At 43.2% G+C, this 12,500-nt stretch overlaps 1 protein-coding gene across 3 annotated transcripts in view; it reads right to left on the bottom strand.

The window, feature by feature from the left end:
* Positions 1-1,713: 1,713 nt before the first annotated feature.
* The window catches only part of slc6a9 (solute carrier family 6 member 9), a 209,713-nt gene continuing 198,926 nt past the window's right edge, over positions 1,714-12,500 (bottom strand). For all 3 annotated transcript variants that reach the window (XM_062070421.1, XM_062070422.1, XM_062070420.1), the window contains 5 exons: positions 9,389-9,523; positions 7,924-8,023; positions 7,547-7,647; positions 5,978-6,148; positions 1,714-4,589 (listed from right to left, as the gene is read on the bottom strand). In XM_062070421.1, coding sequence (XP_061926405.1) covers positions 4,353-4,589; positions 5,978-6,148; positions 7,547-7,647; positions 7,924-8,023; positions 9,389-9,523 — 744 coding nt within the window. In that variant the 3' untranslated portion in view covers positions 1,714-4,352. The remainder of the gene's footprint in view (positions 4,590-5,977; positions 6,149-7,546; positions 7,648-7,923; positions 8,024-9,388; positions 9,524-12,500) is intronic.

Raw genomic sequence — 12,500 nt, 5'->3', positions numbered from 1 at the left:
AACGTATATATATATATATATGTATTTATTTGTTTATGTATGTATATGTGCCTTATTTGTATTTTATTAAAAATTTGGGTAGGACTTTATTAAATAAAACCAAGTTTTTTTTAAAAGTAAAATAAAAATGTATCGGCGCTGTTTATCTATTTTTTGGAGGAATGTAGTTCATAATACCAATGTTATTTAAAAAAAAAAAAAATTAATCGAGAATCCATTCTTACCCCCATAAAATCGAATGGTGTGGCGCCCAAAGACCTCGATTGAATTAAAGAAATAAATCGTCCGAAAAATTTGAGTAAAACGACTTTAGCGTATCGTCGTGTTACATCACACTGAGTCAGGACGGGTCTAAGGATGTTAAAACGATATCCAAAAGGCCAACGTTTTTTTTTTCCCCATGAGAGCATGGGGAAAGCCGCTGATGGTGTGTTTGACGAAAGGAAACACCGTGACAGTGCACTCTCCAAGGTAAACACTGCACTTTATTATTACATTGTTTTAATGCCAAGACGGTCAACACCTCGCTAAACCGACGTATCTCGTTCCATCCGCGATAACGCCTCTTTTAAATGCATTTACCTTCAAAAAAATCCACCAAATTGTGAGGAACAGCAGCTTGGAGTATCGTCTAGCCTACGTGACAAGAGTGCGAGGTAAACCGGAGGCTGCTACCACAAAACCGCACGACGACATTTCACACTCACGATAGTATTTACTGTATAACGGCAACAGGCTCTGGCTTGACACGATCCCCCACTTGGACGTTCGACCAAAGTGCACTCAAAAGGAATGGAGAAACACTTCTAATTCACAAACTTCAACATTCGACCAAAGTGCACTCAAAAGGAATGAAGAAACAACTTCTAATTCACATTTACATTAGGTAAGGTTGGGTTTTTGATCTCATTCGTGGGAGAAACCCCCGCGTGTGACCAAAGCATTCAGGGGTGGGGCGATTCAGGACCAGATGCGGTGTGCGCAAACAACTGCGTATATACGATACCGTATTTTCCGGACTATAGAGCACACCCACAAAATGTTTTAAAAACACAGAAAGATTATGTAAACGTTTATTTATATACCTTACTTGTTTCCATACGGTGCCTGTGACAAGGCAGTAAAACGGCCAATCAAACAAAACAGAAGTCATTAGCATGGACCCATTAGCTGCGGAAGCTAGCTCTCCAATACAATTAACCGACACAATAACTCAGAGGAATTTGTGGAACTGAAACAATACATCTGGTCTTCCCTGCTAGCATTAGCTTATTAGCTAGAAATGGAGAGGTTAAAAAAATCATAGTTTTTTGAATGATTACTTGTAAATATTCTTAATTGATAAAAAAAACATTAATTTAAAAAAATATATATATAATCCCGACAAGCCTGTTTCTCAACAAGCCTGTTTGATTTTATTGTTATTATTTCTAAAATCCCATTGAAGAGCAGGGAAACCTGCGAAACAGGTGTGTTTTTCAGGAGAGAAAAAAAAACACAGAGGCAATTTCATCCCGACAAGCCTGTTTCGCAGGTGTCCCTGCTCTTCCAGGGATTTGATTTCATTGTTATTATTTCTAAAATCCCATTGAAGAGCAGGGAAACCTGCGACACAGGTGTGTTTTTCAGGAGAGAGAAAAAAACACAGAGGCGATTTCATCCCGACAAGCCTGTTTCGCAGGTGTCCCTGCTCTTCAGGAGATTTGATTTTATTGTTTTTATTTATTTAAAAAAATCCCCCTGAAAAGCAGGGAAACCTGCGAAACAGGCTTGTCGGGATGAAATCACCTCTGTGTTTTTTCCTGAAAATAAAATCCCCTGAAGAGCAGGGAAACCTGTGTAACAGGCTTGTAGGGATGAAATCGCCTCGGAGTTTTTTTCAGAAGTGTTTAAAAATAACGCCGTCGTAACTTAATGATGCTAACTTGTAAACGTGTTGGCAAATTAGCTAACGAGGCTAGCTGGATTCCATTACGATCAAAATATTTGTGAAAACAGTCCGACGGACTTTACATGTGGGACGGGATTGTTTTAGTTGTATTGTAAAAACGTACAAACGTGGCTCGAAGTGACAAACGAAGAGTAAAAACGTTATGGATGGCTCCCGGTTGACAATAATACACCGTTTAAGTGTCTTTGCATGTGTTTTTTTTGGAAAATTATTTGCTTTATGGCCGTCAGCGAAGAAAAAAACATTAATTAGAGTAAGAAAAAAGTAGCGGCTTATAGTCCGGAATTTTTTCGGTAATACCGTATCATCTCTTTTCGGACTTATCGGGTCGGGATGAGGCAAAAAAACTATGTTTCACGCGATGCGAGGACCCTGAGAAATGGGCTGTTTTGTTGTTGTTGTTGTTGTTGTTCTTTTTATTTCACATGTGTGATAAAGTGATTACAAAGCAGCAGCTTTTTACTGGTTAAAACCCGACACTTTTCACAGTCAAACAGCTTCCGTGTTTAGTTTTGAAGAAGGAACGTAGGAGAGAACAAACACTGTACTGTCAAATGTATACACGCACTTTTTTTTTTGTCCTCAAAATTCTACACACAATACCCCACGTATGTGAAAAAAAAATGTTGTGTAATTTTTTGTGGAAAATATATTAGAAATGTAAAAAAAAAAAAACGACACGTTTTTTTTTCTATCTCGACAAGCGTGTTTTTAAGGTTTCCCTGCTCTTCGGGGGATTTGATTTTTTGTTTTTATTTATAGAATCCCCACGAAGAGCAGGGAAACCTGAGAATCAGGTGTGTTTTTCCTCCCTGAAAAACACACCTAATGATCCCGACAAGCCTGTTTCCCAACAAGCCTGTTTCAAATCCCCTGCTCTTCAGGGGATTTGATTTTATTGTTACCATTTATAAAATCCCATTGAAGAACAGGGAAACCTGCAAAACAGGTGGGTTTTTCAGGGGGGAAAAACCCACAGAGGCTATTTCATCCCAACAAGCCTGTTTCACAGTTGTCCCTGCTCTTCAGGGCATTTGATTTTATTGTTGTTATTTGTAAAATCCCCATGAAGAGCAGGGAAACCTGCAAAACAGGTGTGTTTTTCAGGGACAAAAAAACACAGATAATCCTGACAAGGCTGTTTCCTGACAAGCCTGTTTTGCAGGTTTCCCTGCTCTTCGGGGGATTTGATTTTATTATTATTATTATTTATAAAATCCCATTGAAGAGCAGGGAAACCTGCGAAACAGGTGTGTTTTTCAGGAAACAAACACAGAGGCTATTTCATCCCGACAAGCCTGTTTCACAGGTTTCCCTGCTCTTCAGGGGATTTGATTTTATTGTTATTATTTATAAAGTACCCCTAAAGAGCAGGGAAACCTGCGAAACAGGTGTGTTTTTCAGTGGGGGGGGAACACATAGGCTATTTCATCCCGACAAGCCTGTTTCGCAGGTTTCCCTGTTCATCGGGGGATTTGATTTTATTGTTATTATTTATAATTGGGAGATTTCCGTTTGGATGAGACGTGTTGGTTTTTCACGCAGGATGTCTCTGCATTCATCTTTCCCTCTATCCCGCTGGAAAGCCATCCCCCGCATCATGATGCCATGCGTCACTGTAGGGGATGGCACCGGGGCCGGTTTCCTCCGAACATTCGCACCCAATCGTACCGGAAAATGGTGTTTGCTCATGATCTGAGAGGCTTTTTTAAAAAGAAGGGTTTTTAAGCCTTTTTTTTAAAAGCATCCACAGTCTGTCGTACCCTCAGGTGGTCAGGGAGAGTGTTGTTGTTGTTGTTTTTTACGGAAGAAATTGCTTCCCTTTACATTGAGCAAAGGCTGCGATACTTACAGTAGGTGTAAGTGATTTTTTACATTTTAATAAATTTGCAAAAAACAAACAAAAATAAATGTTCACGTCAACGCGGGGTGTTGTGTGTAGAATTTTGAGGTGAAAAAATTAATTGATTCCATTTTTGGCTGTGGAATTACGACTATTTTCGCACTAAACGGTTTCAAGATGTCAGGGAGGGACAGCGTCACGATCTACCACATGAAGATGAGACAGGAAGAACATTATTAAATGACGTGCGACAAATTAAAAAGTCCCCACTCACACACGCAAACAAATCATTTGGACCATGACCCAATTGTTTCTTTTTTTTTTGTTTTTTTTTATGTGCCCTGTTTTTTTTGTTGTTGTTGTGCCTATAGATATCACAGCTAGACAGCAGAGGTTAGGATCGATATAATAAGCCCTTACAATATGTAAAGGTCTCCAGCAAAAAAAAGGGATCTCCCCCACAGAGGACTGTGGGAAAGCGGGGCGAGGACCGAAGGCTGGGGAAGGGGGCGAGGTGGGCGGCATGGCGACCGGTAGCGGGGGGCGGCGCGCCGGCGTCTACGCGCTGGGGTTGGGGTTGTTGTGCGTGTTGGTGGAGCCGTTGCTTCCCTGGATGGTGAGGCAGATGTCGTCCTTCCTCTCCGTCTCCCCCTCCTCCTCTTTCAGCTCGTCCTTCTCCTTGAGGGGACGAGCCTCCACAGTGTCTCCGGCGGCCGGCGGGGCGTAGCGGCCGGTGCGGTGCTCCCGCAGGGCCGGCCCCCACTTTGGGTGTGGCTGGCACGCGTGCTTGAACCGCTGAGACACAAAAAAAAACGAGAAATATATTGTGATATGAAGCGGGGTTTCTTAAACCAAAAACATTGGTTTCTTAAGTGCAAAAACGCCTGCTGTGCGCGTCGTTCCAGAGGTGGGTGGTGCTTCACTTCTGTGTTCAGAATACGATTAAGGTGCAGTGATAACATAACATTTGGATTGAGCCCAGACTTGAGCCCAGACTTCCCTCTCCCCAGCCACTTCGTCCAGCTCCTCCCTGGGGATCCCGAGGCGTTCCTAGGCCAGCCGGGAGACATAGTCTTCCCAACGTGTCCTGGGTCTTCCCCTTGGCCTCCTTCCGGTCGGACGTGCCCTAAACACCTCTTTAGGGAGGCGTTCGGGTGGCATCCTGAGCAGATGCCCGAACCGCCTCATCTGGCTCCTCTCCATGTGGAGGAGCAGCTTCGCACCCTATCTCTAAGGGAGAGCCCCGCCACCCGGCGGAGGAAACCCATTTCGGCCACTTGTACCCGTGATCTTGTCCTTTCGGTCATAACCCAAAGCTCATGACCATAGGTGAGGATGGGAACGTAGATCGACCGGTAAATTGAGAGCTTTGCCTTCCGGCTCAGCTCCTTCTTCACCACAACGGATCGATACAGCGTCCGCATTACTGAAGACGCCGCACTGATCCGCCTGTCGACCTCACGATCCACTCTTCCCTCACTCATGGGCAAGACTCCTAGGTACTTGAACTCCTCCACTTGGGGCAAGATCTCCTCCCCAACTTGGAGATGGCACTCCACCCTTTCCCGGGGCGAGAACCATGGACTCGGACTTGGAGGTGCTGACTCTCATCCCAGTTGCTTCACACTCGGCTGCGAACCGATCCAGTGAGACCACATCTCACATCATCTGCAAAAAGCGGAGTCCTAATCCTGCAGCCACAAAACCAGATACCCTCAACGCCCTGACTGCGTCTAGAATTTCTGTCCATAAAAGTTATGAACAGAATCGGTGACAAAGGGCAGCCTTGGCGGAGTCCAACCCTCACTGGAAACGGGTCCGACTTACTGCCGGCACTACGGACCAAGCTCTGACACTGATCATACAGGGAGCGGACCGCCACAATCAGACAGTCCGATATCCCATACTCTCTGAGCACTCCCCACAGGACTTTCCGGGGGACACGGTCAAATGCCTTCTCCAAGTCCTCAAAGCACATATAGACTGGTTGGGCAAACTTCCATGCACCCTCAAGGACCCTGCCGAGAGTATGGAGCTGGTCTGAGGAGTGAGGTGGGGTTGTCACATACTGATGTCATATTATTACGTTTTGTTCTCTAATATTATAAAGATCGACCGGTCGGTCGATCGCGATCGACGGGTCGGCGAGCCCTGCTGTGAAGGGTAGAGACCGGAGGACTCACCTCTCTGAACGTGGCTCCCGGGGACCTTGAGATCTTGTAGAGTGCGTAGACGGGTATGCAGACCACCGAGGACAGAGCCATGGAGAAGCCGATGGCCAGGGACCAGCCGGGGAACACGTAGTCGTTATAAGTGATGGGCTTGTACTGGATGACGGTGAAGATCAGGATGAACTGCGGGGACGAGGTAGAAGCAGCGCGTTAACGAGTCCTTCAAAAATGCAACAATGAGGTCGTCCTTTGGGGTGGTGAGTAAACAGATAAAAAAAAAACTTTCTCAGAGCTTTGACGAGCGTAAATTGATACAGCATCAGTCTGTCGCCATCTGCTGCCAGCCACGACAGGAGCAGCTGATTGCTTGCACCTGCGCCGATTGGAGTAGCGGCACTTTCTAAAGAAACTTCCAGATTTCGATTCGCTTTGGACTTTTCCAAAAATGTGCTAGCATGATGCTAATACACATTGGCTTTGCTATTAACATGCTACCGATTAGCACGAGCAATTTAACATGGCGATTTCAACACCTCCAAATGTGTTCATGTAAAATTACACCTAAGATGCATGTTACAATCAAACAACAGGTGTGTAATAAGTACATTATTTACAGTATCAACACTTCTTAGGGCGCAACAAAAAACTCATAAATTACTGCCGTCTGACATATTAACACACACAAAAGTATCGAAAATTGGTACTGTCGAGTACCGGTATCGATTCCTAGGTACCGGGAACTTGGTTCAAATGTGATTCCAAACATGATTCGATTAGATTCTCGGGATTAACGATTCGATTAAAAACCATTTTCGATTCAAAATCAATACTTTTTTTTTAATAACATCGGGTGCCAGTTCTATGATGAACTACATTCCTCAACAGTCATCAATCATCAATCAATCAAAGTTTACTTATATAGTCCTAAATCACGAGTGTCTCAAAGGGCTGCGCAAGCCACAACGACATCCTCGGCTCAGATCCCACATCAGGGCAAGGAAAAACTCAACCCAATGGGACAATGAGAACCCTTGGAGGGGACCGCAGATGTGGGGACCACCCCCTGGGAGTGGATCTAGATCTCTGATATATTTCTATTCTAGTTTTGTTCAATAAAATTCGAACCCAAACTCTTAATAAAGTCAAGGAAGTTTCTAAAGTAAACATATTGAAAAAAAACTATCTCAGAACTTTGATGAGCCTCAGTCTGTCGCCATCTGCTGCCAGCCACAACAGGAGCAGCTGATTGCTTGCATTTGCGCCGATTGGAGTGGCGGCACTTTCTAAAGAAACTTCCAGATTTTGATGTCCGGCCCCTGAGACCGTGGGCTCTCGAAACTGCCGCCCTCTTCATTATGTCGTTGAACAGCCCTGGCCTAGGAGCTTAGCCGACTGATAATACTTGGCTGGGAAACTTCTACAGATACCGACCGAGGCTGCCAATGTCAGAAAGATCTGCACTCGGAGGTCGGAATCGGAAACAAAGCCCAAAGTAGCCTGACAGATTAGCACTCGGAATGTAGGTCATATTCCTAGAATGCGTTAGTCAAATGTTAGTTTGTTGTGAGTGTTTCAGCTTACTGAGATAATGACGGGGGAGATGAACCTCCAGCAGACTTTGAAGAACAGCGGGGGAGGAAAGCCCAGCATCATCTCAACATCTTTGAAATAGTTTTGGTGACCTGAATGGGAAAAAGGTTCATATCAATAAAATTGATAGAGAGAATGGACAATGGACCATGAACTGCACATACCAGCTTCAATATCACAGTAGTGGTGCACGCTAATAAGCAGTCTGGATTTTTAAAGTCCCTAGAAAATGGCCAGCCATTGGCGGAGATAAGAAAACTAGGCCAACCGACCCAAAATAAACCCAAAAATTGAAAGGCAGTCTTTGGGAGAAAGAAGGGAATACTTTGGAGAAGACTGGAGTACTGGGGTATAAGTCGTGTCCTTACCGTAAACATACATGACGCACACACACATGATGCAGGAGATGATGACCAGGGAGAAGCTGGCAGCGTAGTTGTCCATCAGCAGCAACCAGTAGATTCCCGCCTAAGGGGCCAAAAACAACCCAACGTTGGGTCAAAAATGTACGGGTTCGGACAACAACAGGCATCCTTTAACCGTTGGCGTGGTATAAAATCTACACTATATATCAGGGGGTTCTTAACCATTTTTGACCTGGGGGCCCAATTCGTCCATTACAGAGGGGCCCCGGGCCCATTCAAATATTAATATTAGTAATCCTACTCTTGGTTTTGATTGTATTCAATAATTACATCTAACCTACTTACAGTTTAACCATAGACACCTCGTCAATGAATATATAAACCATGCGTTATCGCAAAGATTTGTTATTTACATACAGGCTTAGGTCAGGCTGATTACAAAACATAAATACTAATCAAATATACGTACTTGTCTATCAGCAGCAACCAGTAGATGCCCGCCTCAGGGGCCAAAAACAACCCAACGTTGGGTCAAAAATGTACGGGTTCGGACAACAACAGGCATCCTTTAACCGTTGACGTGGTATAAAATCTACACTATAAATCAGGGGGTTCTAAACCATTTTTGACCCGGGGGCCCAATTTGTCCCTTACACAGGGGCCCAGGGCCCACTCAAATATTAACACTGAATTAGTAATCCTACTCTTGGTTTTGATTGTATTCAATAATTACATCTAACTCGACTTGTCCAGGGTGTACCCCGCCTTCCGCCCGAATGCAGCTGAGATAGCCCCCCCCCCCCCCCCCCCGTCCCCCTTGCCACCCCAAAAGGGACAAGCGGTAGAAAATGGATGGATGGAATTACATCTAACCTACTTACAGTTTAACAATAGACACATCGTCAATGAATATGAAAACCATGTGCTATCGCAAAGTATTTGTTATTTACATACAGGCTTAGGTCAGGCTGATTTACAAAAATAAATACTAATCAAATATACTGCACAAAAAGGGACTCGAACGGATGAAAAATGAATGCGCATACAATTACGCGGGTTTAAAATAAATACATTTTAACTATTTTAATAAAAAATTATATCTATAATATATGTATGTATATTTGTATATACATACGTTAGGTCAGGAAAAAACACAGAAGCTATTTCATCCTTACAAGCCTGTTTCCCAGGTTTCCCTGCTCTTCAGGGGATTTGATTGAAGTGTCTGTGGTTGTTACATGTATATATAGGGTACATTACATGGGGGTGTGCCTTGTTTCTGTGCCGGCAAACGAACCAAACAAACAGTCAAAACAAACCATTGACTCGCACAACAGAAAGATTCTGAGCACTCACAGACAAGCAATCCTTTCGTAGGCCCCTACTCAAAAACTTTTTTTTTTTTGACACCCCTCGTGAACGGTACTCGTCCCTAGACGTGTGTTGCAAACACCAAAAAAATGCTTACCTGCGTTGTTAGCGGCACTCCCAGGAGGAAGCCGACAATAGCCACACCCAGCGTAACCACGGACTTATTTCTCATGATCCAGTCGGTGCCGATCTCGTCCACAATGGCCGTCACCAGCGTCTCCAGTAAACAGAACTGTAGGAAGAACACATTTGCTAGAGAAACCAGCCTCATTTCACACAAAACATGAATAAACGTTCTCCTTTCAAACAGAGACGTAAATGTGCGGCGCTAGTTGGGCGGTGCAAGGTACAAGTAGATCATAATATATGTTGCATGATCAGATCAAATCATATTAACGTTTAAAAACGATGCACTTTGTATGCAAAAACAAACCGTCCGTCTTTGTCAGTCCGCAGATTTTTATATATAAATCGCTTCTTGATCTGGTTCCCCCATAGTTATGTTCTTTTATGTGTAGAGACTCCAGTCACCACGGTTTAAGGTCAAAGGACATCCTTGGTGTGTTGTTTTTGGTAATAAAAAAGCCTTCAGATTTGCTTTATGGTCATGGAATGAATTACTAAAGAATCTGAAGCTACCTGAACTCATCCCTTTGGGGGAATTTCAGGCCATTTTAAAGGCTTAAGAAGCCGTTTCTATTTGGAACTGTTCTTTTATGTGTAGAGACTCCAGTCGCTACAGTTTAAGGTCACAGGACATCCTTGGTGTGTTGTTTCTTGGTAATAAAAAAGCCTTTAGATTTGCTCCATGTTCATGGAACAAAGTACAAAAGGATCTGAGGCTACCTGAACTCATCCCTTTTGGGGGAATTTCAGACCTTTGGGGTGAGTTTTCCTTGCCCGTATGTGGGCTCTGTACCGAGGATGTCGTTGTGGCTTGTACAGCCCTTTGAGACACTTGTGAGTTAGGGCTATATAAATAAACATTGATTGATTGATTGATTGATAGAGAAGCTGTTTCTATTTGGAACTGTTCTTGTATGTGTAGAGACTCCAGTCGCTACATATGGAATGAATTACTAAAGAATCTGAAGCTACCAGAACTCATCCCTTTGGGGGAATTTCAGGCCATTTTAAAGGCTTGCGAAGCTGTTTCTATTTGGAACTGTTCTTTTATGTGTAGAGACTCCAGTTGCTACAGTTTAAAGTCAAAGGACATCCTTGGCATGTTGTTTCTTGGTAATAAAAAAGCCTTTAGATTTGCTCCATGGTCATGGAATGAATTACAAAAGGATCTGAGGCTGCCTGAACTCATGACTTTGGGGGGATTTCAGGCCATTTTAAAGGCTTAAGAAGCCGTTTCTATTTGGAACTGTTCTTTTATGTGTAGAGACTCCAGTCGCTACATATGGAATGAATTACTAAAGGATTTGAAGCTACCAGAACTCATCCCTTTGGGGGAATTTCAGGCCATTTTAAAGGCTTAAGAAGCCGTTTCTATTTGGAACTGTTCTTTTATGTGTAGAGACTCCAGTCGCTACAGTTTAAGGTCACAGGACATCCTTGGTGTGTTGTTTCTTGGTCATAAAAAAGCCTTCAGATTTGCTTTATGGTCATGGAATGAATTACTAAAGAATCTGAAGCTACCCGAACTCATCCCTTTGGGGGAATTTCAGGCCATTTTAAGGGCTTAAGAAGCCGTTTCTATTTGGAACTGTTCTTTTATGTGTAGAGACTCCAGTCGCTACATATGGAATAAATTACAAAAGAATCTGAAGCTACCTGAACTCATCCCTTAGGGGGGATTTCGGGCCATTTTAAAGGATAGAAAAGCTGTTTCTATTTGGAACTGTTCTTTTAAGGGTAGAAACTCCACTCGCTACGGTTTAAGGTCACAGGACATCCTTGGTGTGTTGTTTCTTGGTAATAAAAAAGCCTTTAGATTTGCTCCATGGTCATGGAATTAATAACAAAAGAATCTGAAGCTACCTGAACTCATCCCTTTGAGGGAATTTCAGGCCATTTTAAAGGATGGAGAAGCTGTTTCTATTTGGAACTGTTCTTTTATGTGTAGAGACTCCAGTCGCTACAGTTTAAGGTCACAGGACATCCTTGGTGTGTTGTTTCTCGGTAATAAAAAAGTCTTTAGATTTGCTCCATGGTCATGGAATGAATTAGGTCAGATCTGAGGCTACCTGAACTCATCCCTTTTGGGGGAATTTCAGGCCATTTTAAAGGCTTGCGAAGCTGTTTCTATTTGGAACTGTTCTTGTATGTGTAGAGACTCCAGTCGCTACATATGGAATGAATTACAAAAGAATCTGAAGCTACCTGAACTCATCCCTTTGGGGGAATTTCAGGCCATTTTAAAGGCTTAAGAAGCCGTTTCTATTTGGAACTGTTCTTTTATGTGTAGAGACTCCAGTCGCTACAGTTTAAGGTCACAGGACATCCTTGGCATGTTGTTTCTTGGTAATAAAAAAGCCTTTAGATTTGCTCCATGGTCATGGAATGAATAACAAAAGAATCTGAAGCTACCTGAACTCATCCCTTTGGGGGAATTTCAGGCCATTTTAAAGGCTTGCGAAGCTGTTTCTATTTGGAACTGTTCTTTTATGTGTAGAGACTCCAGTCGCTATGGTTTAAGGTCACAGGACATCCTTGGTGTGTTGTTTCTTGGTAATAAAAAGCCTTTAGATTTGCTCCATGGTCATGGAACGAAGTACAAAAGAATCTGAAGCTACCTGAACTCATCCCTTTTGGGGGAATTTCAGACCTTTGGGGTGAGTTTTCCTTGCCCGTATGTGGGCTCTGTACCGAGGATGTCGTTGTGGCTTGTACAGCCCTTTGAGACACTTGTGAGTTAGGGCTATATAAATTAACATTGATTGATTGATTGATTGATAGAGAAGCTGTTTCTATTTGGAACTGTTCTTGTATGTGTAGAGACTCCAGTCGCTACATGTGGAATAAATTACAAAAGAATCTGAAGCTACCTGAACTCATCCCTTTGGGGGAATTTCAGGCCATTTTAAAGGCTTAAGAAGCCGTTTCTATTTGGAACTGTTCTTTTATGTGTAGAGACTCCAGTCGCTACATATGGAATGAATTACAAAAGAATCTGAAGCTACCTGAACTCATCCCTTTGGGGGAATTTCGGGCCATTTTTAAAGGATGGAGAAGCTGTTTTTATTTGGAACTGTACTTGT

This window comes from Entelurus aequoreus, linkage group LG14 (genome assembly GCF_033978785.1).
Source record: "Entelurus aequoreus isolate RoL-2023_Sb linkage group LG14, RoL_Eaeq_v1.1, whole genome shotgun sequence".
Classification (NCBI taxonomy): Eukaryota; Metazoa; Chordata; class Actinopteri; order Syngnathiformes; family Syngnathidae; genus Entelurus; species Entelurus aequoreus.
Note: the sequence above shows the minus strand (reverse complement) of the source record. Positions and strands in the feature narration are given on the sequence as shown.